The sequence below is a fragment of the Argentina silus genome, assembly GCF_951799395.1.
Source record: "Argentina silus genome assembly, chromosome: 14".
In the NCBI taxonomy this organism is placed as follows: domain Eukaryota; kingdom Metazoa; phylum Chordata; class Actinopteri; order Argentiniformes; family Argentinidae; genus Argentina; species Argentina silus.
The window spans coordinates 15471293-15498599 of NC_139668.1; the positions used below are offsets into that span (position 1 = coordinate 15471293).

General features: G+C 41.7%; 2 protein-coding genes across 2 annotated transcripts in view; both read left to right on the top strand.

Annotated features, from left to right (window-relative positions):
• Nucleotides 1-27307, top strand: part of LOC310815397 (uncharacterized protein) — a 116270-nt gene that overhangs the window by 73504 nt on the left and 15459 nt on the right. The window contains exon 6 of the mRNA XM_083685144.1: nt 21088-21159. Within this exon, the coding sequence (XP_083541270.1) occupies nt 21088-21159 (72 nt within the window). The remainder of the gene's footprint in view (nt 1-21087; nt 21160-27307) is intronic.
• Nucleotides 4350-21139, top strand: pspc1 (paraspeckle component 1). The gene is made up of 8 exons (XM_083685143.1): nt 4350-5183; nt 5937-6238; nt 6982-7077; nt 7399-7595; nt 7841-7925; nt 8063-8168; nt 19949-20094; nt 21001-21139. Exons 1-7 carry the CDS (start codon nt 4803-4805, stop codon nt 20000-20002), a joined length of 1221 nt encoding a protein of 406 aa, XP_083541269.1. The 5' UTR covers nt 4350-4802; the 3' UTR covers nt 20003-20094; nt 21001-21139.

The following is a 27307-nucleotide window of genomic DNA, read 5'->3' on the forward strand; positions in this document are numbered from 1 at the left end:
AGAGTTGTTGAAACAGGTTACGGTGTTGTTAACTTACAATTTCTGCTGAGAAAAGTGTTTATAACCTTGTCATTTCGGTTGTTGAAAGTTTACACTCTTTAGTATGTAGATGAAGATTTGCACAGTTAGACAGAATGCTGTTCTAAGACTCTATAGAGGTAGGAAGGACAAAATAACAAAGGACATTTCAGAAGGAATGTCTCAATATTTTTGAAAGTATTTATGAGAGAATTACAGAAAAAAAAAGACTCAAAATTTGATTTTGAAAAAAATATTGCTTGTTTGTTGACTTTTTGTCTAAAAGGATTATAGAGGCATTTGGCTATAGTTATACTCAATGGATGTGTTCCCCCCTTCTTGCACCAACCCCCCCCCCACCCCCCGCCCCTCCCCCCCCCCCCCCTTGGAAAACGTACATTTTTATTGGACTTATGGAATCTCCAGGGTGCACCGAGATTCCATTGGCCAGTGAGGCAGGGAAGGAGATTTAGACATGCTCAGAGCAAATCCCCATTGTGAAATCTCTGTCTATGGAGAGAAGTGCCTTGCGTCTGAACTTTTGTAAGAACATGTTGATGTAAATGTTCATTTACCTCAAATGTTTACAAAACTGTTACTGAATAAACTTTTTGTACCATATCTAATCTGTCACACCGTGGTTTTGTTTCAATGGCAGCACACTTGCGAGGGTGGAGGGTGTTGGGAAGAGAGGGAGGGAGGATGGGAATGCAGGGAGGAAGGAGGGAGAGGGAGTTGGGAGGGGAGAGGGAGAGAGGAGAAGTGGATTGGAAAGGAAAGAAGGAGGATGGGATGGGTTGATCAGCATGTACACCTCATCATTGTGTCCAAAGGAATACAAACAGTCACACACGCACACGGTTTTCACACTATCGTGGGAGGCATCAATCAAAATGTAATTGTGTGTGCGTCTGATATACAGCAGTAGCATGGCTGACAGGCTATAATCAACACCAGTGGGAGAAAGATATCATTGAAGCGTTTTATGCTCAGGCTTTTGGAATGACATCCCACCTCAGGAAAAGCATGATAGCAGTTTAGTGTAACATATCTCTAATATCACTCTAATATCACTCTAATATCACTCTCTGCACCCAGATCTGAATGGACTGAACAGATACCCCAGTCCTTTCTAATTCGTTTTTATGGTCAATATCTTTTACGAAAATGTGCGGATTCTTATGTTGCCATTTTTCTCTGGTGTCCTTAATTTACCCACCTTTTAATCTACCACTACTGCACATCCCTGGTTGGCCAGCTAGGGATGAATGGAATGGGGTCTATAACAATTCAAGTGATATGGGGTGATTCTAAACCAGAGGAATTGTGATCGGTCTATAGTTTTTAGTGTGTTTGAGAAAAGCATTGCTAATATTTGTCCATCTCCCTCCCTCTCTATCACCCCTCTGTCCCTCTCTCCATCTTCTGCAATCCCTTTCTGCAAACCCCACCCCCCACACCCCCCACCACCACCCAACCACCCAACCACTCTACCCCCTCTCCCTCCTGTTGTTTTATGGTGGCCACATTAGTTCATATCATGTGATTGGGAGAGGATTGACTGGCTAATCGCTGCCTATAGTTCCCCCCTGGGCTCTGGCCTCTCCCCTGGGCCTAGCCCACTAACCCTGCTGAGTCCAGCACTTCCTTTATGTGCCCTGAAAGCGCAGGGGATTGAGCCCTAACAATTGGGGTGAAAAGATTTTCCCCTTCCCTCTCTACACATACACACCCATCCGCCTACACACACACACACACACACACACACACACACACACCCACACCCACACCCACACCCACACACACATACCTCCCTCTCGCCTGACTGTGCGTCTGGGTGTGTGTGTGTGTGTGTGTGTGAGTGAGTGTGTTTGAGTATGTGTGTGTGTTCATGTGATCACTGCTATTATACTGTTGCTTCAGATTTTGGAGTGCGGCCAGTTTGTACAGAACACACTCCCCCGTCCCCCGTCCCCCGAAGAGTTGCACACCTGCAACACACACACACACACACACACACACACACACACACCAACACAAACACAGACACACACCCTTAAAGTTGTGCAGCTCTCCCCCTAAGCTCATGTCCATCCCTTCAGTCAAGTGTAGGCTATCTTCCTCCAGTGCTGCTATGCCAGGACTAACACAGAGATGAGAGTACCTGGGGATCAGTCTCACAGCCTCAGTGTGAGTGTGTGTGAGAGGGCTGGTCCCTCCACTATGCACACGCATGCGGGCACACACACACACACACACACACACACACACACACACACACACAGCAATCTGGAATGATGGGTAATCATCATTACCATCTTGTAGTTATCATCACCAGAAGCTGTGAAATGAACCAATCACAGAGGTATGAGCAAGTCCATATACTCTCCCTAAATTAGGTGTGGTTAGAATCAACAATCATCAATACATACAATTCAGTCAACTTGATTCATCCCCAGGAACAATGTTTGCTGAGCTGAGAGTGAAACCGCAGGCAACATACAACAACTACTGCACAAAACTACAGTAATGCAGTACTGTATATGGGGAATAGGATGTAATTTGAGATTTGCACCGGGTGTGTGTGTATGTGTGTGTGTGTGTGTGTGTGTCACACTGTCACACTTCTGTGTCTGTCTGCAACCAGTGATCCTGATGTCCTTTATGTCATCACAATGGGCAAAAATGTGGCTACAGGACCCTTTCGTTGTGTGGGGGTTCGTGAATACCACCCTCATCACATGACCTGTCTCAGACACCCAGTACAAAGAGGCCAACTATGCCTTTATCACGGTGAACCCCTTCCCTCCACTTTTCCCCATTTGGAATATGTGTGTGTGTGTGTGTGTGTGTGTGTGAAACCGCTTCCCCCCCACTCACTCCATTCACCCTGTGTGTGTGTGTGTGTGTGTGTAGTGTATGTGTGCATGCACATAGGTGTGTGTGCCTCTGAAATAATCTGTTTGTTTGACACACCCTCACCACACTGCCTTGTTTACCCTCAGCCACACTGCTTTCACCCTCAGTCTTTTGTGACCGCATCAACAGGTCATTGGAGGCGTATGTTTAGACCTATGGCAGCAGCTCATCACACCACCCTCTGTCAAACCTTCCACAGAAACAGCACTCTCAGTGGAATGCCCTGTTCCCATTAGAATGCCAAACTCTTTCTTTATGGTTGTACTGGGTCACCTTACTGCCATATCAAAGAGACCCTGAAGGAGAGCAAAACACACACACACACACACACAGACACACACACACACACACACACACACACAGAGACTTTAGCTGTTCCATGAAAATAGGAATCATGACATTGTAGCAACCCTGCCCTTCGTGAGCCGAAATCAATCACTGCCAAGTAGGTTAATCCTGTTGGCACTGCACTTAATGTGCTACCGCCTTGTTGGGAACTGAGGTTTGGTGGACCGATCTCAGCCAGATCCAATTGCCCCCCCCCTCCCCCTCCAACAGCATTAACCATAACATAGTGGCTGAGAGATAGAACATGTCTGCTCTGCTGGTAACAATCGCTACGCCATGCCAACTGAGCTGACATAGAGGCTGTTCTTGCACTTGCAAGTCTTCGCACACCACCTAGTGGCCAAGGGGTAAAACACACACATACACACACACACACATCAGAGAGAGATGGTAAAGATGATGATGATGATGATGATGATGATGATGATGATGATGATGAAGTGAGGAACAGAGGAAGTAAAACACCTTTGAAGTGGCAGTGTGTTTGTGTGTGTACACCTCCTACACATGTAATCCTTTTATTTTATATAGTATTTAGCTTTTATGCAAAAAAAGAAAAAAAAAAGAAAAAAAAGATTCTTTTGTGATTGTTTTACCTCAGTAACCTGAGACAAAGTGCATTGTTTGGTTTGAATCATATGGCATGTTTGAGTTTGAAAGCCAAACGACTAGAACAGCCGGGGGCAGTGCTTCTGTGCAGTCTTAAGTCAAACAATGTAGTGAAATTCCAACTGCACGGCTTGAAAACATGGCAGTGACAACATGGCTCCTATTGTCTACAAAATCCTCAATAGAATGTCCAGTGAATTCTCTTTGAATAACCACCACAGAACACAGCCATTAACTGAACATACGGACAGTATATGTGCAATCAACAGATCTCTCAAATACCATAATGATTTATATCTTTTAACTCCGCCCACATTTAACTCCGCCCCGTTCGGTGTTGCGCAGTACAATTTTTTCCACATTTTCTTTTTGAAATTATGATAATGAAACATAGACAATGTCATTTTGTTTCTATGTAAGACCAGACTTTTGATTGTAAAAAAAAGTGGGGCAGATAGCACAGCCCTTTTACCAATTCCTGACTGACGGAACACTGTAAACATTTGTATTTACATAATATTAACCATAAGGATACACTGTCCTTGGAAATAAGATTGCTATTTCATATTTATAAATAATGCTTACTCTCATTAGCGCCCCTGCTGGTACAAAATATCATGTTTTTCGGGAGTTCTCCTGTATATAGGTTTTCTTGGTTCTCTGGTATGGTACCACCATTCTGATCCGAGTTTCCCAGAGTTTCCTACAGCAGCCGAACGCAGCATTATTTGAATCCTCGCTACGTCAAAAACAACCCTGCGCAGCAATGCGCACGCATTCGCCGCCATTTTGCTGTCAATACAACACATACGCTTCTGTTGAATGAACTGTCTTCTTACATTGAGAAATATATTAATTTCTGTGGACATAGCCTTAATAATAACATTTCACACTCGGCCTCAGTTACTATGGCTAACCGAAATCTAAAACAGGTAAACATTCAAAACAACTGTCCTTTGCCGAAGCCCCAACAACACACAAAGCGAAACACTGATTCCCCGGCGATGGAGCGAGGTCCGACCGCCGAGGGACCAACGCCACCACCACAGCCGGCGACAGCGACAAGCCCCGCCACAGACGGGGAGGGCGATGAGTCGCTGGAGATGACCCTGGATCTGATGAGCTTCAGGAGACCCGGGGAGAAAACCTTCACGCAGCGCTGTCGGCTTTTCGTCGGTAATCTTCCGACAGATATCACAGAGGATGATTTCAAGAAGCTGTTTTCCAAGTACGGAGAAGCCAACGAGGTGTTCATCAACCGAGACAGAGGATTCGGCTTCATTCGACTGGTAAAGACTTAACTTCACCATTTTTGATAGAATAGATATTTAAGAACGCAACGAACAGCCAAGAACCTATGAATGAGGGACTTCGCTAGTGTTTCCGGCCTAGGCTTCCACGTCGTGCAGCCTGACGGGACGACTTTGGCTAGGATCAGACCAGCCAGGCTTCTGCCCCTTGCTTGAATGAAACAAATATATAGAACAGACTCATAAAAGAGGGTGCACATTTTTTTTAAAGTTCAAAATCCAAGTCAGATGCTCTCAGATGTAGGATAATAAGTGGTATAATGGTGCGTTCAAGTCATGTCGGATCTATGTAAATACAAGTTTCCCAATCGGAAAAGCGCTTGAAGGAGCCACCAAGTCAGAGCTGCAAGTGGAACATTCTGGGTAGAAGGAAGATACCCGGGCTCAGGGGTTGTGACGTGTCCTGTAACCTTTCACATTCTCTGTGGAGAAATAGATGCAGAAAAACTGATTTTAAACAGCAGATAGTAGTAGGTAAATAATTATCAACAGTTTTCATAATTTCTGTGCAAGTTTAAGATGGTTGAGAAAGTAGTTCCACAGACGTCTCTTAAATGTGATAAGGAGCACCAGAAGTATAAGCTTTCTAAGGATGACCATGCTGTCAACATTAGAAAACTGACGTGAGCTAACTAGGCAATCTCATTGGTTAAAGAGTTGTTACGACAGCAGAAGCACTTGTGTACACTTATGCCAATGCCTATCTATAACTTTCCATCTTCCATCTCCTAGGAAACGAGGACGTTGGCGGAGATTGCCAAAGCCGAGCTGGATGGCACGGTCCTGAGGAACCGGCCCATCCGAATCCGCTTCGCGACACATGGTTCTGCGCTCACTGTACGGAACCTCTCCCCGCTGGTTTCCAACGAACTTCTGGAGCAGGCCTTTGCCGAGTTTGGCCCTGTGGAGAGGGCCATCGTTGTGGTGGATGACCGTGGGCGACCCACGGGAAAGGGCTTTGTGGAGTTCGCTAACAAACCTGCCGCACGCAAAGCTCTGGACCGCTGTTCTGATGGTGCACTTCTGCTTACCACGTAAGTGTGTGTGTGTGTGTGTGTGTGTGTAGTACAGTAGGTCAGTGTTTAATATATGAATTTGTCAACGATGGCAGAATACGTTTACTGTGACAGCGGTAGTGAGCTTCACATGTTATTTTGGGGGGTTAGGGTTTGAAGTATTGAAGTAGTTAATATTGTGTTAGAGGGAATGTGATGGAGGAAACATGATTGGTCCCCGTTAAGTTAACTTGATATTTAAACAACTTCATCTCCTTTTAATTCATGAACTGATCTGCTGTCTAATAAACTCCGTTTGGCCAAATATAGGAGATTTTCTGTCATCTGTGCAAGGAGCTAATCTATCTAGCGAGCTAATTAGTCAAGGCTCTGCAGTCACAAACCATTCTCTCCCATTTTCATTTGAGTGATTATTGTTACAAGGAGGGAGCACAGATGTCAGTGCTGTCAGTAATTACGAGGATGGATCTTTTCTGACATCACTCACAGCTCTTTCCTCCACGTTGTGGTGGCTTTAGGCAGCACTTCACATGTCTTCACAACTACTATCTGAGGTAGCCCACCACTGCGATGATAGCACTCATATTTTAAACAGTGATCTACTGTATGTGTTATGTAGCTGTGCAAACACTCTGGGGGGGGGGGGGTGGGGGTGCCTGAGGTGGTGTCAGTTGAGCAGCCTTAAGGCCTGCAGGGAGAAGCTGTTCCGGAACCTGCTGAACCGAAAGCTTTTGAACTTTCAACTAATGTTTGTGATCCAGGTCCCCTCGCCCGGCCATGGTGGAGCCCACAGAGCAGCTGGATGAAGAGGACGGTCTTCCTGAGAAGCTGCTGCAGAAATCAGCCCAGTACCACAAGTACGTTCAGAGAGGGCAGCCACTAGTGGCAATTTTCCACTGTCACTTTTGGTACCAGTGCTTGGTCCAAAGCCTTTTGACTTGAGTCCGACCTTCAGACAGTTGTGTTTCCATATCTGAGAACGGCCCCCCTAAAAATAAATTTAAAAAAAGCCCAAGACCTCAGAATCACCCGGGTGGTGGAAATGCACCAAAAAAAACCCACCAGTGCTCGGGCCAAAGACCAAAGCACCATAGTAGTATCCATTAAAGACAATCTCTTTCGACACTATCTCTAGAACAGCTAATCCTTTGCCCTAACCTCCTCATGTCTTCCTCTAGGGAAAGGGAGGAGCCCCCACGGTTTGCCCAGCCGGGGACTTTTGAGTTTGAGTATTCGTCCCGCTGGAAGGCCCTGGATGAGATGGAGAAACAGCAGCGGGACCAGGTGGACAGGAACATCCGAGAGGCCAAGGAGAAACTGGAGGCAGAGATGGAGGCTGCCAAACATGAGCATCAGCTCATGATGATGAGACAAGGTACACACACACACACACGTGCGCACACAACATTTGTACATCCCTGCCATAGGGAGACTGTCTCAACCATCATGCTAGGAAACACTGCTTAACTCTTATATAGTGAATCAATTTACCCTTTGCGAGTACCAAAACGATGTACGATTATTTTTTACTGTACCTTGAATAATTTTCTCAGCACCAGATCAGCACACAATAGTTGATGCAATTCAATACCAAACGTATTCTCCTCTTCTCTCCTCCAGATCTGATGAGGCGTCAGGAAGAACTGAGACGTCTTGAGGAGCTACGCAACCAGGAGCTGCAGAAACGCAAGCAGATAGAGATGAGGTGTGTGTGTGTGTGTGTGTGTGTGTGTGTGTGTGTGTGTGTGTGTGTGTGTGTGTGTGTGTGTGTGTGTGTGAACTTTCTTTACTGGGCAGGTGTGTGTGTGTGTGTTTCTGTGTGTAACTCTCTCCTGTTCCCAGACATGAGGAGGAGATGCGTAGACGGGAGGAGGAGATGATGCGCCATCGAGAGCAGGACGAGATGAGACGCCAGTCAGACGGATTCAAACCCAACTTTATGGACAGTGTGAGTACACTGGGAACACACACACACACATTCCAGACGGTTTCTAAAGAGTTAAATGGACACATAAACATGCCACTCACAGATACCGTCATTACACTGGGAACTAACACACACGTGCATGCTACTCGTTCAGATATCTACACCAGTTATGTGGTGATATCATTGCTTCCTCCTCCGCTCTCCGCAAGGCCCTTGAGTAGCTGTGCTATTTACATTTTTTAACACGTACACACACTTCTAATGTTTACTTCATACACACATGCAGAGGGTTGTTGTTATCGTGGCGAATTTTGAGAAGAGGGTCTTGGGTTGCGGTCTTGGCCTTTTTGGGTATTGTTCCACCATACTGTCATTTCTGTGCAGAGAACCTATGTCCCACCACTGTGTGTTGAGTAGGTTCACACTGTCGATGATAATATATTAGCGTCCTCTGTCACTACCACAACAGCATAGCTCTCTAGGATGCAACAGTGCACAAGTACCATAATGTCATGTGTGAGAGTCTTTTGGAGGTCATTTGTTTTGTTTGTTGATCGTTGGTCTCATTGAGGTACTAACTGTGCAGTGGTTTATTCTTCGAGGGGCAGCTTCTCAGACTACCAATAGCACTAGTCTTGATGCCTCCCGAAAGCTATTTAGTGCTTTATTTGAAAACAGCCTCTAAGGGCTGCTCCCGCAGTATTCACACATGTGGAAGGGCAGGATAGTTGTCAGCAATGTCACAATGGCTCCAGTTAGCCTATGGGGAGCATGCACCATAGAATGTTGCTGACACTCTTGCAAGTAGAATTGATCTTCTGAATTATCTGAAGGAGGGCATAGGTCCTGCAACAGCATTCCAGCCTATTGTGGGTGGGTGGGGGGGTGGTTACTATGAATGACCCAGACCAGTGGTCTGTCATAAGAGAAGGGGCTATGAATGACCCGTGATGTTCACTTCTTGTGTTAAGTGTCTATTAGACAGAGATACTTGTCCTCAAATATTTTGGATTAACTGTGTGATTCAAAAACACAGTATTAGTACTTTCAAATATGCTAGAAATGTCAATAGGTTGTCTGGAAATGTACATACTCCAGATGCAGTGTGTCGACTGGTATTTCAAATATTTCACCCTTTTAGTACACAAACATTCACAGTATTCTTGATTTCAAATGTAAATGTATCATATTTACTCTTTCTTGACATAGACTAGGCCTGTAATTCTAGATCTCTCTGCACTCTCTAATTAACATTTCTTTCTCCACCTTTTAGCTGGTTTAAAGGGATTGTTCACCATTTTGATCCTCAAGCTACATTAATGTTTTATATACGTCTGCCATGTTAAAGATAGATGGTAAGTGCTTACCTTGGTTATTTAGTAATGTCCATCAGCCACCATCACTCAACTTGGAGATAAATGGGGCAATAAGCTTGTTTCTCCATTAAGCACCAAAACATCCATTTTGAAATTCCAAAGCTACTTGTATAATAACCATTTGTCCTCTGAGGTAGGCATATTACCAAATTACTTATTTCAAGTGATGTTTAAATAAAATAATATCTTATTTCTCTTCCTGAGTACGGTGTCTCTGGCCAAAAACCCTTACTTGCTTGGTGAGTGATCGCTGCTGCTGGCCATAACTATATAAGCACTTAAAAGGCATCTTGGTTGGTTATCAACATGGGAAATATATCTAAAAAGGGCCGATATTCAGTGTCATTACATTTCAATATATTGCTTACAAACGAACTACAATGACAAAAAATGATATCTATATTAACTCTTTTACTTCTAATTCACTACTCCAATTCTTCAATACATGAGTAAATAGTACATTCTCTCACATTGCTCCTACTTGTAATACTGAATTCTGATTTGTCTGTCATTGATACAATCCATTGTTGATCAACAGAGCGAATCACAGGATGAAGCACCTTGCCTTTAAGCTACAACCCAATTTATAATAGCTCATCCATACATTAAGCTAATTCATTCATGCATTTAAAGGGACAATCTGGGATTCAAACAACAACAAAGTGGTCTGCAAACCAAAACCAAACATGTTTAGCGTAACAGTATAGTACTCGACCCGAGGTGAGCCATCAGCTGTGGAATCCTTATATCTTAGATGGTTCAGTATCATCTCAGTATATAAGCATATAAGCATATTACATTGAGGGATACTTGCTAGATACTCTAAATTAGCTAGCTAGCTAACTTCAGCAACTTCAGCTGTCGAACAAGGCCACATCCCGGGTTCCTGGCGTTATGGCCAGAGGAAAAATGGCTGCACACAAAAGTTACTACTTAAAATACTGTACATAGGGATATTTTTTTTTCTGGTGGGAAATACTTTTAAATAATTTATCATCATCATTTTGTACATAGGTGTGTGTGCGTGTGTGAGACAGCGAGAGCACTGTGCTATGGTTCCTAACCTTTTGATAGGTTCTGTCTCGTCTTGGACTAAGAACGTAGTGGTGGGTGATCACACTACACATTACAGAGATGCATCGCATTATGTGCCGCTGTTACAGAAAATAAATTGTATCCGAAGTTTCAGTGGACACTGCTCCACGCTGAACCGAACAAGTGTTTTCAACACTGTACTCTTCCGACAGAGCCGTACAAGATGAAGGTGAACTAACTCATATGGTCAGATGAGTGATCTATCTAGCTACATATTTGTGATATTTGGCAGTAGAATATGTCCGATTTCTTTCTCTGACAGGGTTACACGGAAACTACATTACAAAGACCAATAAATTACAACATTTTCACAGCTTGACGAGCCTCATGACAAATCAGTTGACTGTTTCTTCTCAGTGCTAGCGTTCATCCTTATATGCTGTGTATTACAGCAGCCTCTGGAATGTGCCTCGAAACTGATATGTATGAATTTTGTAAAATTGCCTTCCTGTCAAAGTGACATTATTGACCGACAGGTGGGGAGATGATGGCCATGTGGGTTAAAGTGTATTTCAACAGAATTTGAAAAGGTGTCCTTCCACAAAGTCTGTGGGATTTTCAATGGGATGAAGGAAAAGTAGCTCTCCTCAGTTTTAACTCGTACAACTTGAGTGGCTGACTGTTTTTTAAGATTTAACACTATGAAATACCGGCACAGAATATTGGTAATTAAATACAGCATCTGCTGAATACTGATATGATGGCTGATATATCATCCTTTATTTTGTTTTTATTTGTGAATACATACAGCCATTTCACTTCAAAAGATATGGCTACCTCTCACATGAAAAAAACAGTACATTCATCGTGCAGTGTTTTGTATTTAACTTTCAAACAATTTCAGCTTCAGTCACTATACTTCACTTGGATTTCAGGAAATGATATAAGCTTACTGATATTCTCAAGAAACATAAATTGACCCACAGTGCATCTAATCATACTGCATGCTTGTGGATGTGATGTGTGTTATGATGTTGAATTGATGCATAACAACTTTTCTTCCCTGTTTCTTTGGTGTGTTGAGAGGCCCTAGAGAAAGAGGACCAGCTGGAATTGCATACAAAGCTCCCTCTACTGTTACTTCCATCCTCACCCCACTCTTACTCCCCTGACGCAACACACAGCTATTACAACACGCACAAAACATTACCACAATGTCCACAACACACACACAACATTACCACAATGTACACAACACACATACAACATTACCACAATGTACACAACACACACACAACATTACCACAATGTCCACAACACACACATAACATTACCACAATGTACACAACACACACACAGCATTACCCCAATGTCCACAACACACACACACAACATTACCCCAATGTACACAACACACACTCAACATTACCACAATGTACACAACACACACAAAACATTACCACAATGTACACAGCACACACACACACACACAACATTACCACAATGTACACAACACACACACAACATTACCACAATGTACACATCACACACACAACATTACCCCAATGTACACAACACACACACAACATTACCACAATGTGCACAACACACACATAACATTACCACAATGTCCACAACACACACACACAACATTACCACAATGTCCACAACACACACACAACATTACCACAATGTACACAACACACACACAACATTACCACACTGTCAGACTCGCATTTACTTATACAGACATGTAGTTACCTTTTTGTACTCAACACATAGATAACTCGGCTAGGGTGAACATTTAAAGATTCTAAGAGGCATTAAACCGTGGTCGTGTTAATATTCATTGTAAGAAGTAAATGAGTGTGACTGTCTATAACTGCAGTAACACACCTGATGATGACCATTCTCAAGGTTCTGTGTATTCACAGACCAGTTAGAGCTGGCCCAGTGTTTCGGTAAGAATTATGATACGTAATTAGTAGCCACAACATACATTTCTGAGGATGTTTTTAGATTGCCTTAACCCATGTTGTATGCCTTACTTGACACAAAAAGCTTCTCTCAATCAATTCTACTCTTGAATGGTTGAGTGCTTGAATGATAATTGATATTCATGTGTGAAAGAGATGATAGCTGGGGCCATGATGACTTTTCAGACTCAACATTTCCAGTAATTGTAAAATACATTTTGTGCCATGATGTTTGTTTTTAATCTCTTTTAGACATTTTATCTTAGGAGTATGTGTTTCTTCTCAATGGCATACATGTATATGAAATTTCACACCGTTAAATTCAGTTTTTCAGACCTTCTGTGTTCTCTTTGGGCATTCATTAAACAAGTTACCCTGGTCCTTTGACCAGTTAGTCAGTAGATTAACAGTTGTTGTTCTTTGTGGGTTCAACAACCAGATGTACAGTACCTTCAGAAAGTATTCAGACCCCTTTACTTTTTCCACATTTTGTTGTGTTATAGACTCAATTTAAAATGGATTAAATATAAACTTGCCATCAATCCCCACACAATACCCCAGAATGACAAAGCGAAAACATGTTTTTATAAATGTATTAAAATTTGAAATACGGAAATACCTCATGTACATAAGTATTCAGACCCTTTGCTATAACACTCTTTAAATTAGCTAAAATGCAAAAATGTCATCAACAAATCACTCAATAAGTTGAATCGAGTCCATCTTAATGCAAGGATAATAGTTTGGAATGAATATCTTTGTTTTTATAGGGTCTGATTTGCATAGGAATCAATTACACACTGTGTAGGTTAGGATTTTCAAAGTGTCATAGCAAAGGGTCTGAATACTTATGTACATGAGGTATTTCTGTATTTCAATTTGAATGGATTTACTGAAATTTCTAAAAACATGTTTTCGCTTTGTCATTCTGGGGTATTGTGTGTGGATTGATGGACTGAATACTTTCCGAAGACACTGTACATTAGATTGAGTGATATTGATATATATATATATAATATATAATTAATTACCTTTGCTACATGCTGATAACTTTTGTAATGTATTTATGTCCACACTCAATTTCTAATCATATCTTCTTTATGCACATATCTCTGTTCTCTGTTAAAAGTGTGTGTGTGTGTGTGTGTATGTGTGTGTGTGTGTGTGTGTTTCCTGTGTGGGTGCGTGTTTGTGCGTGTGCACTTGTGTATGTTTGTACTTCATCTAGATCATGTTCTTGTCATGTGTGTATGTGTTCATGTGTGTGCTTGTCTGAAGAACATTTTGTACTGTTTTCAATAATATGGAACCCTCTCCATTATATCTCAGGTAAGTATATGCAGGCTGAGATGTTACTTAAACACTATAACTATCTATTTTCTAGATCTCACTCTTGAGATGGATACTAATACAACAGCCAAGAGGAGACGCAACTGTTTTTGAATACGGTTTTATTGAGCTACCTTGTTTTAGAACGTCGGCTGTTAATATGTGAAATATGTATTAGATATATGCTGGACTAAAGTCTTAGCAAAGCGTCATTTCTGTGAGGGGAAATTTGGCGAGCTAGCAAGATCATTTCAGTTACATCTTTTTCTACAGTTATGATCAGAGCTGCCTGTGGCGCTGAGTTTTATCACGCGTTCATAAATTGGTCCGATTCGTTTAATCTCCTCTTGGCTGTTCGGTACACTCACCCTCATCAGATTAGCCATTGTTTTTTATCTACTTCCCAATTAAGATTAAAACACGTTATGATTTGGAATATTTAAGAGTCATGAATGTCAGAATTATTATTATTATTTTTTTTTTTTTCTACAAGGACACTCAATAGTTGCTTCTCCATTATCGCACCAGAGAATGTTAGAAACCGAGAGAACCAACAAGTGAATCTCGGTTGGTTCTTAAAGTTTCAAACAATCTCTGGAACTAACACACCCTGGCTTGTCCAGAGAGGGTGCGATAATGGAAAAATGTCTGATAATATTTGTATTTAACTGTATGACCAATATTAAGATGCTCGCGTTGACACATTACTACTGTGTCACAGCCGTATAGAAAGTTGCAGGTAGAAATGTTCTGTTTAGAACTGACATAATTCTCTATTCCATGTGAGAATGTTGTGTTTAGAACTGACATAATTTATCTATCCTATGTAAGAGAACATGCCTGTTCTAGACACTACATATCTATCTGGAGTGGATGTTCTGTAATCTTGCGTCCTCCTGAATAAGCCTCTGGTCTTAGACAGAATAACGCACCATGTGTTTGTGTGATGATTGTTGTCGTGAATGTGTGGGGGCATGATGAGCAAATGTTGATTACAGAATACAGATATTTATTCAGTTGTGTGTGTGTGTGTGTGCATGTGCGTGTGCGTGTGTGTGTTTTAGCAAGTGTGCGTGCGTGCGGGGGGTGGCGGAAACTACATTTCCACCATTTCCGGGGGGGGGGGGATTGGTTGGTCAAGAGATGGTGATATGTGTACTTACAGATATACTTTTTTTAATGTATTTTCCTACATTTATTTTGATGTGTGTGTTCTAATGAGACGTTTGTTTGACCTTCATGTGGGGTGGGTACCTGGGAGTTTCACTGCTCCCTTCTTTACTTTTTCTTTTCTTTTGCACATTGATTAATAATCTCTTATCTGTGTTAGAAATAACTCTTGAGTTACCATTTACAGGATCAATTCAGTTTTGGACAACCCCAAATTTCTTTTATGTTTTGGCTTGTCCTCTCAAGTTATCAAATCTTCATTACACACATACAGACCACTTGACCTTTCAAATGGACCTTAATGGACCAAGTTAAGAATCCACAACTCCATGATCCATCTACATTCTATCTTCTCTTACAACCATATTTTTGTATATCCAATCCAATATAGTTCCACACATACAGTGCTGCTTGAAAGTTAGTGAAACCTACAGGGATGGTCATTATTTTTGTATAAAATATTAAAATGAACTTATAAAATCTTTATCTAAACCCCAATTTGTAATTCCAAATGAAGGACACAAAAAAAAACATTTTCATTGTTTATGTAACGACAGTGGTTTATTTAACAAAAACTCAGATTGCAAAAATATGTCAACCTCTTCAGTCAGTAACCTCCATTAGCAGCGATAACTTGGAGTAAACGTCTCATTTACCCACTAATCAGTCTATGACATCTGCTTTTGAGGGATTTTTGCCCACTCCTCTTTACAGAACTTGAGTGAGGTTTGAGGGGTTTCTGGCATGAACTGCCCGCTTCAGGTCCTGCCACAGCATCTCGGCTGGATTTAGGTCAGAACTTGGACTTGGCCAATCCAAAACACAAATCTTCTTTCTCCTGACCCATTCTTTGGTAGATTTGCTTGAATGCTTCGGGTCGTTGTCTTGTTGGAAGACCCACTTCCAGCCCAGCTTTAGCTCCTTGACTGATGGCTTGACGTTCTGTTCAATAATCTCCTGGTATACCTTAATTTCATGGTTCCCTTAATGATGTGGAGTCATCCAGGTCCAGAGGAGGAAAAGGAGCCCCAGATCTTGACATTCCCACCACCATGCTTGACTGTTGGGATATTGGTTCTTTTGGTGGTAGGCAGTGTTGGGTTTTCGCAAAACATAGTGGTTTTGATTGTGACCAAAAAGGTACATTTTGGATTCATCTGTCCAGAGAACGGACTTCCCTTCAGGCTTGTCCAGTTGGTTTCTGGCAAAGTTAAGATGGGCAGTTTGGTTCTTTTTTGACAACAGAGGCTTCTTCCTAACAACCCTCTCATGAATGCCATTTTGATTCAGTGTTGTTCTTATTGTTGAAGCATGCACAGTTACCTGAGATGCAGCAAGGAAGATCTCCAAATCTCTAGATGTTACTGTATGTTTGGGCTGGCTTTTACCTGATTTATTATTTTTCTTGTGGCTCTTGGGGATATTTTGGAAGGGCATCCACATCTAGGCCAAGTTGCTGTCATGTTAAATGCTCTCCATTTGTGAATTATTTGCCTCACAGTGGACTGATGGAACTCAAATCTTGTTGAGATGATTTTATAGCCTTGCCCAGACTGAAGTGCTCTCACTACCCTCTTCTTGATGTTCACTGACATCTCCATTCCTCTCGGCATGGTGTGTTTTGCATTCACCTGTATGGGAAACACAAAACTGACAAGGTTTCTTATCTCTATTTATCAGAGTCCCGCCCAAACGTTCTTAAAGATCTCTCCTTTGATTGGTTCATTTGGTACCCAATTATTTACCCACCTGATTCTACTTACCTACTTGATTTAACCAATGCAACTTGGGGTTCACTTATTTTTGTACCTGCACTAATTTATTATTTAGTTTTTCTACTACATGCATGATTTCCTGTAAACCAACACATGGAATTGGAAAATATAAACCTGTTATGTCAAATAAAAAAAGACTGGTTCTGATTAAATAAAGATTTCATGGTAAAAACAAAAAAAAACTGTAATTGCACAAGGGGTTCACATACTTTCAAGCAGTACTGTATAGCTTTTGTATCTGCCCCTTTTGTAGCACAGTTGGATACTGTCCGGCTGTTTAGGCATCTGTGTGAGTGTTGTGGTTACTGCGTGAGGAATCGTCATACGGGGGTTTATTCACAAGGTTTATGGGTGCACCCCTCTTTTTCACTTTTTCCAGAGAGAACAGGATATAAGGATGGGTGAACTGGGCCCTCGTGGAGGCATTAATATGGGAGGTAGGGTCATGATGATAACTCTGCACTTACTTGCCCAAACAACCAACCCTTTACCCATTTAGTCTTTGTAAATCTGGAAGAATCGGATATGTGTTCTGAATATGGCGGTCCCCTAAACTTGTTGGAAGTGGGAGCTACTACCATATTGACTACCACCTATGAGGTTCCCTCAGATCTGCAGACACCAAAGGAGTAGGGGGCTTGGTAAAGGGACTAGGAAAATAGAAATATCCAGAAATATGCTCTGACTGGTTTGGCTTTGAGAGGCTTCTTCAGGTGGCTTCTTCACCAATGTATTAATGTAACCCAGGGCTGCACATCACCCAGACTGCATGTAGCGGTTATCACTAGGGAAAGAGTGTGTCTTTGAGATGGGACCTGATGATGGGATTAAGCCTGGAGTTGAAAAGCTCAGAGAACATGATTCCACTGTTGAGCATGTCTACCCTTGGTGTGTTATTTATGAAATCATGAATTTTGTTTAACTTTTGAGGATTTCTGCTCATACACAATACAATTTACTACTTTGACCTTCAGTTATTTTCATTTTCATAGGAAATACTGAAGCAAACTATTTTTTAACTCTATTAGCTATTTCTGTCATACCCTACAAACAGCCAAATCTAGAAAACATTTATTTTTTACTATTTTTTATTTTTTATATTGTAGAGATAATCATTTAGTTGGCAGAAGAGCACATCCACTAAGTTACCATAGGAATGCAACGTATTGCATCAGCAAAGACAAGTGTAGCAAGATTGAGTCATTAATATCTAATGGCGTACTTCATTTCTCTCCACAACCTAGACCCACTCAACAGCAGAGTGCTTTATTTAACGAGTTCTGTTTAGTATTGACCAGCAAACGTACATTTTGCTGTTGTTACTTGGTTGTCTGGCTTGGGTTGTTGAGAGAAATAAAGTGCCGTTTTAGCTTAGAAGCTTTCAGGAAACCCAGATTGTTTAGATGCTACAATTGGACACTACTCTAAACTATTTTCTTAATGTGTTTCTAAATGTAAACTTTTGTGTGTGTCATAGGCCGTAGTTGTGTGTGTGTGTGTGTGTGTGTGTGTGTGTGTGTGTGTGTGTGTGTGTGTGTGTGTGTGTGTGTGTGTGTGTGTGTGTGTGTGTGTGTGTGTGTGTGAGTGTGTGTGTGTGTGAGTGAATTTGTTTGTGGTCACCACCTGTGTCGATCCTCAAGTCAATATCTTTATTTTCAGCTGTGTGTGGAGGCAAACCTAAGCATTAGCTCTGTCTAATTACCTGTGGGAAAACTATGCCTGTTTTGAGGTGTGTCAAAGACCTGTATTTTATGACTATAAAACTTGAATGGGTTGGATTTGTGTCTAAGATTCACAGAAACATTTGCCTGAAGACAATGGTGATGTGCAGTCCAGGTTTTTTTGTTTTTATTATTAAAAATCAGATTTGGATGTTGGGGTTTTAGCTTAGATCTGAAACTCAATAATACAATCAGAGCCTCTCATAGCTTGTCCCACATTGATCCTACTGTAATAACTGCAAATGGTACTATACTACTGCTTGTTTTTCATAATGATCTTTGATTAGTCCTACTGTAACATGCATCAAGCTACACTCACTGAGCACTTTATTAGGAACACTATACTAATACTGGGTAGGGCCTCTGTTTATTAGGAACACTATACTAATACTGGGTAGGGCCTCTCTTTGCTCTCAAAACAGCCTCAATTCTTCGTGGCATTGATTCCACAAGATGTTGGAAACATTCCTTTGAGATTCTGGTCCATGATGACACGATTGCATCACGCAATTCCTGCAGATTTTTCAGGTGCACTTTCAAGCTGTGAATCTCCCGTTCTACCACATCCCAAAGATGTTCTATTGGACTCAGATCCGGTGACTGGGAAGGCCACTGAAGAACACTGAACTCATTGTCATGTTCATGAAACCAGTTTGAGACGACTTTTGCTTTGTGACATGGTTGCATTATCATGCTGGAAGTAGCCATTAGAAGATGGGTAAATTGTGGCCATGAAGGGGTGCACATGGTCAGCAACAATACTCAAATAGGCTGTGGTATTCAAGCGATGATAGATTGGTATTAACGGGTCCAAAGTGTGCCAAGAAAACATTCCCCACACCATTACACCACCTCCACCATGAGAAGGTGTACAGGTGTTCCTAATAAAGTGTTCAGTGAGTGTATATGCTAACGTTGGTTTTTGGTTGTTTTGTTTGATTTCTTTCGGGGTTGGGCTAGTCAGGCACAGGTGGAGGAGGGACTACCTGAAACTTGAAGAAAGGTTATTTATGTTTGTAAAATGTTACGACATTGTGCCTTCTGAATGTGACCTGTTGATATTTGGCCATAATTGATCAATTGCAACGGATTCAAAGTAAAGAACGAGCCCACCATTATTTTGACTGGCTCAAGTATAACGTTTCAGGATTTTTTTTTTTTTTTTTGTATAGGCTTAAATTTAGTTTTATTATCATCAATTAATCAGCGAGTTCAAGTCATAGCATCGTTAATTATTATTATTTGTTCGAAACATTTTCACGTCTTATCTAACCAACAAACCAACGTTAGCAAGCTTTGTCAGCCTAGCGATATCATTGCAACGAGTCTACAACAACAGAAACAATTCCCACAGGGTGTGTGGGGAGAGAGTTTAACTTCCAATATGACCAAACAAATACCACATTGTTTTACGTGTAGATGGGTTTAACCCCGCCTCTGTTGCCGGAGGTAGCCAGGGGCCCCCTCAAATGATTGGCATGGGCATGAGTGGAAGGGGCGGAGCCATGGGCCCAGAGGGAACTCCAAACATGGGCGCACCAATGATGCCAGAGAATGGAGCTATGGTAATGTATGCGCAAAGAAGTGCGCTCTAACTGTCCCCCTTATTTGTTTCCCTATCCCTCTTTAAACCTTTGGTACTGAAAAGAAAACTGCAATATAGTGTATTGGTTAAGGGTTTCCCATTCGAACAACTCTAGGTCACTAAGAGAGTGATTGTTCTCTCTTGAGTACGGTCATGATTTTTCACCAGTGGTGAGGAGGTGCCAGAAAGCAGTGAAGTGGGCGGTAACGAAATCGATTTTAAGTATAAGCTGATTCACATTCTAAGGAGTGTTGTTGATGAGCTTGACTTAGATTGACGGTTGACTGCACAAATGGTGTTTCCGAGACAAGAGTTTCAGTTGTTGCATCCAACTGTTCTTTTCACTGGTCTCTTCTGGCATCTTTTCCTTAAACCCATTGGTTATGTGTCTTTGTGCTGTCAGTGTATCTTGGCCTATAGCGGTACTTTATAAATCAACCCTAAATCTAACTTGGTGAGATGTTTTCATAACTCCTGAACAACATATGTTGTTGTTTCCTCCCCTCAAGATTGACCTCACACATCACCTTGTTGGAGGGAGGAAACAGTGACAAATTTAGGTTTTTGGGTGAACCCTCCCTTTAGATTGAGCCCCCTTAACACTGATAAGTCTGAAAGGCTGCTGAAGGGCTTGGCAAGGCGTTATCACAGCCTCCATCAGCTCTGCACCCAATACTAATGGATTGATTCCTCTCTCTCCCCCTTTTGGCTCTGAACGGAACTACTCTGCTTGTCTTTGACTGCAACGCTCGGAACACCTTTTGCTGCGAAAAATGAACTTGTATGAACATTGTGCCTGAATATCCCGTCCTCCTCTACATCTGGACTGGCCATGTCATGTGCTGCTCTGACCGCTGCCCTACTACCCGCCTCGTTCATTCTGTAGCGAAACGATAGGTTCCCACAGGGAGCTCCCAATCAGATGGGTTCTCCCATGGGGGGGCGTCCCGGGGTTGACTCCCCCCAGCAGCAGCAGCAGCAACAGCAGCAGCAACAACAGCAGCAGCAGCAGCAACAACAACAGCAACAGCAGCAGCAACAGGGAGTGGGGGGAGGGCCTGGGCTACTGTCAGCTGTGGGGGGGCCTCCAGGCTTTGGGAGGGGAAACCCTGTTGGGGGAAACTTTGACGGGCCCAACAACAAACGTCGTAGATACTGATTGTGTGGGCCGTAGGGCCGCCTACATTAATTTTGCTTTTCAAAGCTGTACCCCAAGGGTCAATATTTGGCCTTGCTTTCCTTCCATCATGTGTAAAAGAGCTGATCTTCTCTTTTTCAAATCAATATTGTTGTTTTTTCTGTCACATTTTTATTTTTGGTATGATGTATTTCCTCAGCTTCCTCAGTGTGTGTTGAATATTGAATGAGGAAACACGTGTTTTAAGCATGATCCAAGCCTTTAATCAATGTCAGAAAGCATACCTTCAATTATGGCAGTCAAATGTTCATCCAGCTGCAGCACATCTCTTTGTTGGCAGGCCCGTACTGTAGATAGTGTGTAGACTTCTGTATCCACATGTAACTTACTTGTTGCTTTTTCCAAATGCTTTTCCCCTATGATTGTTGTTTTGAGTAGTTCATAGTGTAATCGTGAAAGACCTGCATGCCTCTACAATGGTTACCTCGGCAACCACCCATCCACGGAATGTTCTTTTCAAGTACAATGCTTCCTGTAGTCGTTGGTTGGCTAACTGCAATAAAGCCTGCTAAAATGTGAAATGCTAGCTCTGTGTACAGTAGTTTACCATACTTTTAACATGGGTTATAGTAATCCTGCTCAGCAGGGTTGGTTGACATCACCTCTGTCACTTCTGGTTCTTACTTCCACCATCTTGTCTTATGTATTTAAGGGTTCTCTGTTACTACAGATTCACTACCATGGAATGTTAGTTGGCTTAAGTAAAAGTCAAAAGGCTTGGATTTAAAATGAATGGTTGCAGTGCCAACAGACCTTCCTAGCATGCTCACAATAAGAAAAACAAGTAATCAAAGTGACTGCAAGGCAACCTCACATTAGTGTTATTGTCATGGAACTCTCTCTCTCTCTCTCTCTCTTCTGTAATGTAGTTCTCTATCTCCCAATTGCATAGACAGACCTAGACTTTGACTTACGTCTAACTGTTCGTCAGACTTAGGATAGAGGTCTAATTTCACCTGTTGCATAAAAGTGACACTTGGCCAACTTAAGCCCTACTGAAGTACTACTTACCTTTACTTAGGAAAAGTAAGTCTTTGAACAGAAAAAGACATGGCCGCAGATAAGTGAATTAGTGTTGGCAATTGAACACTTTGTAATTATGCATTTTCAACAAAATAGAGCACGAGAGCTGGCAAATATTTTCATAAATAAGTATATGACATTAGGTTGGCTAGCTATTGTTTTCCAAATCAGATTTGGAAAGGCAAACTTGCAAACTTGTGCCCCATCTAGCTAGTTGCTACGGTTGCCAATAAACAACCTAAGCATATTTGCATGGATATATTTAATTTAGTCTTTTGTTTAAGTCCCTTACATAACTAAAGTTCCATGTAAAGCAAATAGTAATGGTTAGATTAATTTTAGCCTGGGGGGGTAGGCAGTCTTAACTTTTGGACTTAAGGTAAGTCAGTCTTAATGTTTATGTAACTGGCTAACTGAAATTAGACTTATCTTGCAGCTCAAATGAGACTGGTCTAAGCCCATGGACCAGTCTTAACTAACTTTATGCAACTGCAGGTCTGACTTGTGCTGTGTGAACAAAGCATTTATCATATGGGATCTCCTTAGAACAGTGGAATATAGAGTTTGTTCCTACCCAGAGGATGATGGCAAGAGGAAATAGTTGAAGAAAGGTACAACAAATATGTACAGTTGCACGTGTGGATGCAGAAAATATAGCCCTCCCAGTCTATTTCTGCAAGCAACTTAAAAACTGATTCCAGATGTTGGACTTGTTTTATGTTGAGAGTCCTGTCAAACCTGAATGTCTTCGAGTTGGAGTTTGTCTTCTACTTCCAAATATAAACAAGGACTGTGTTTTGGTTTATCAGGTAAATGTTCATACAGGTTACAATTGTATGCATGTTCTAGCATATTTTTAGCAGTGTTTTAGCATATTACCATACTATGAAGCGGAGTAAATATTTTTTAATTGTTCCAAAAGCTTTGATAACTATTATTTGAGGTACTTTGTATGGTGTTTACTTGGGTTAGAGAAAAACAGACTTGACTTAACTTCACGTTGCTGCTACAGCAGCTATGCGACGTCTACACCTTACGCACGTGTTGGTGGAGAAGGTGACGTTGACTATGGTGGGGTTGGTAGGTGGGGTTGGTAGGTATATTACATGCTGCATTTTCTTGGCAGTACACACATATTAGCAAATCACTAGAACACGAGGATTCCTGCACCCAGTCCCGCTCTTCCGAGTTTGTGTGTGCGCGTGTGTAAAACGTCTACACACAGTTCTCTGTGAACAGATTTAATAGCCTTATCATTGGCCAATTGAAATCTATGTGAACATCAATATTGATGATAGACTGCATTTGAAAACCTGCGCACACACGCAAGGATCCCTTACCGGACAGGCTCAGTCCAGAAATGACCCTCAGCCCATACTACTGCAGTGGATCTGAATGAGTCAGATAGGGACTAGCTCTATGGCAGAGCACTGGTAGGAAGGGGTCAGATAGGGGTCAGCACTATATCTGATATCATCTGAGTCAGGTCTGGGAATACTGAAGTGTGAATTGTTGTTGTTGTGTCTGGACCCAGCTAGAGAAATCAGTGATTATGTGATTTTAATCATCTCTTATCCTCCCTCAGGTCCACTCTCCCCACGTGCTGCAGAGATGAGGCAGAGAATCAGGTGAATGGCCACACACACACACACACACACACACTTAAGTACAGAGAGGTATGTGGGCAAGACTAAAGGAGTTCACATACCTGGACATCAAAGTGCGTAATGACATCTACTGTATACTGTACACACAGACTGAGCTTCAGCTACACATGTGTGCATTCACATACAAAACTGCATACACACACACACACACACACACACACACACACACACACACACACACACAATAACTCCCCAGCCATCCTGCTTTGGTGACATTCCACCTACAACTCTGAGGTCCGTGTCTGTGTGGTAGCATTGACGGAGAGTCCCCCCCCCTCCTGTTCAATTTCAATAAAATCATAAAAGTATTCCAGGGAGGGAAAAGATTCCAAACAGGTAAGTGCCTTTCTTCTAACAGTGTTGTGTGTTTAATTTGCTCTCAATAAATGTGATTATAAACAATGTGTCCGATATCTCCTTTATTCATAAACTTTAATAATGTGTCGATTATACGTTATGATTCTCATGTCAGCATACTGTTGTTGTGCTTGCCAGTCACCTTATACTTCAGGAATGTATGCAGGAGTAATGTTATGAAAAGTCTCTCTAAAGATAATTAATACCCCCATTCTTTATCTTGGCAGTTTGTTTTTATGTGCATTTTGTTGAAAACAACCCTTGTGTTTAGCATCAGAGTAAACGCTTTGTAAATCTGGACCTCATCCACTGGGGGTCAGTAGGTTCTAATATAACTATATTATATTGAAATATAAAATATTATATTATACCACCTTGGGGCAGTGTTACCTAACATCCAGAATTCAGCTATGCAGCATGATGGAGGAATGTCGGGGGAAATCATTTGTATCAATAGGGAATTTCCACTCTACGGCCAAAGGCTTGCCTTGGGCTTCCCTTGTGACAGGGATTCACCCCAGAGATGCAACACAGTGAAACAACCCTGGGGGAGGTGTTACTCAGGGAATTTAGGGCATTTTGTTTTGATGAAGTTTTCTTTAATGGATGTAATTTTGAAAACCTCTTGCCTATGTATTTGAGGGGTGTAGTTTTCTCTCAAATCCCAGTTGACCCCCCTGATTATCTCACATTGTCTCCATCTGCTGGCTAGTTGGGGACGCCAATCATACAGCTTAGTTTAGTAATGTAACCCACATCCAACCCCCCATAAACCCATGAGTAATCTTCCTGGCCACACTAGAGACATATCTAACCATGTTCTGCTACTAACATGTTACATGTTATTAACATGTACCTTTGTGTAACTAAACTAAACATCTAATGTGATTTTTTTGTTTTTGTGTACCCCCTGGTCGTTATTTGTATAATCTCAGTTACTCTCTTAATTCATCAAGAGGCTTAATTGTTTTCTAAGAAGAGCCTCGTTCTTGGTTGTCTGCAACTACCAGTTGTACTCTACATCAATCTCAGAACAAACGGGACAGAACAAACCCTTTATATCAGTGGGTAGGAGCAGCCTCTACCTCCAGGCTGTAGTCTCTGCTAAGTGAAAGAAGAAAGACTGGGATTCTCAGTATTTGGGAACTTTTTTGGACCATGAATGTGAAACATCTTTGGGAGCCTTTTACTCACAGTAGCTTCCTGTGCCAACTCATGTTGCCAGACTGTGTTCATATGGGTCAGTTGGGGTGTTGATGTTTGACAGGCCACATTCCTACTAAACACCAACGTCATGGAGGATATTTGGTATTTCGACTGACCCAATGGGTGTCCCGCAAGGCGAAGTTCCCAAGAAGAGTCCATAACCTCAGCGCCTTGAGGATCTGGAGGCACAGTGTGAGTAAGGACTAGTCCTAAGTGCCATTTGAACTCTCTCATCTGGTCTTTGTCCCTATGGTTGTCGTTGTAAGAGAGGTGTAAAGATAGATCAATGAATAAGGATCCACAGTAACAGTTGACACGGTACTTCTCTACACTGGTCATTCCCCAATGTGAATATGACTTACTTCCTATCAAAATCAGGACTGAATCTCAACTTCTCATGGCCTTTTGTCTCTCCTCTCTCAAGATGCATTGAAGGAGATCTTTTGAGGTGAGGAACCTCAGATCTTCTCCCCCAATTATTTTTGAGAAGGAGGCGAAGATGAGAGGAATGAGGAAAGACTTTTAAAATGAACAGGATAACACGACCTGTTGCTGATCTACCACGATGACAGGCTTTATTGCCATATCCAATGAAATAGCAGCAAAATTATGTTGAGGGGATCTACCCAGATTGAAATCTTAAATTGAAGCAAAGTGAGAGTACAGTATCACCAAAATATTTGCTGGTAGGATTGCAAGGACAGTGTTGCTGGCTCTTGCCCAGGATACAGATTTGTCCTCTCAGTAAATAAGTCATAAAAGATAATAATAATAATTATAATATGTGTAAAGATGTACTTGTAGGGATATGTTTGACCAGCTGCGGTTAGTGTAACTGTGGCCCTATTTGGTGAATGCCTTCATCACTCCTCTTCCAGATGGGTGTGATATTTGGATTGCTTGTCTTATTTCAGTCTAACAGACGACAGCTGACATATTATTTTGCTTGGAGGGAAAGCAGCTGTATGTTGGTCCAAATACAACCATGATTAGCAGAGCCGATAAGGGTGACGAGACCAGAGTCACAATCTTCTGATTCTGATTTGTTTTAAGTAGTAATCTCCGATTTTACTTTGACTAATCAGTACACATAAGTGTCTCCAGTGTGTCTGAAGCACAAAATTGGGTCTAACAGCTGACATTTGCCGTGCAGCGTGGACATCGTTATGAATTGGCACTCAGAATTGTTTCTCTGGAAATGCCAGATCAGATAAAAATAGGTCAACAAAATCATGAGAGGAGCTGGAGGGTACAACTTTTGTATTACTTTATTACTAATTGTATTAAAAAAGTTAAACAAACCCCCCTTGAGATCAATGATCTAATTTCGAAAGGAGGTCGCAAGAAAACAATAGCAAACGCATACTGAGCAAAAAATGATACAAAGCAATACAATAATATGTAGATTAAATAAATAAGAAGATTAATACAAACATAGAAAATATTACAAAATACAAATAATAAACAGTATAGGAAAGAAATCAAGTTGTTTCAAACCACCACATAGTCAAAAGTTACATAGAAAATACAGAAAATTGGGAAACATCTGTGAATGCACTCTTATGACACAGGTTATGTTGTTGCTTTTTTATGCTTTTTGTTTTGTCATGCCTGTTGGTTAAGAGTAATCTGAGCTGTTCTTTATTTCTGCCTCATAACCAAAAACCTTACCTAACCGCAAAACACCTTCCAATACACACACACACACACACACACACACACACACACACACACACACACAC

Coding starts and splice junctions, on each gene's coding strand:
- pspc1 (XM_083685143.1), top strand. CDS start 4,803: ATGGCTAACCGAAATCTAAAACAGGTAAACATTCAAAACAACTGTCCT. Junction 5,184..5,936: donor GATTCGGCTTCATTCGACTG/GTAAAGACTTAA, acceptor TCCATCTCCTAG/GAAACGAGGACGTTGGCGGA. Junction 6,239..6,981: donor GGTGCACTTCTGCTTACCAC/GTAAGTGTGTGT, acceptor TTTGTGATCCAG/GTCCCCTCGCCCGGCCATGG.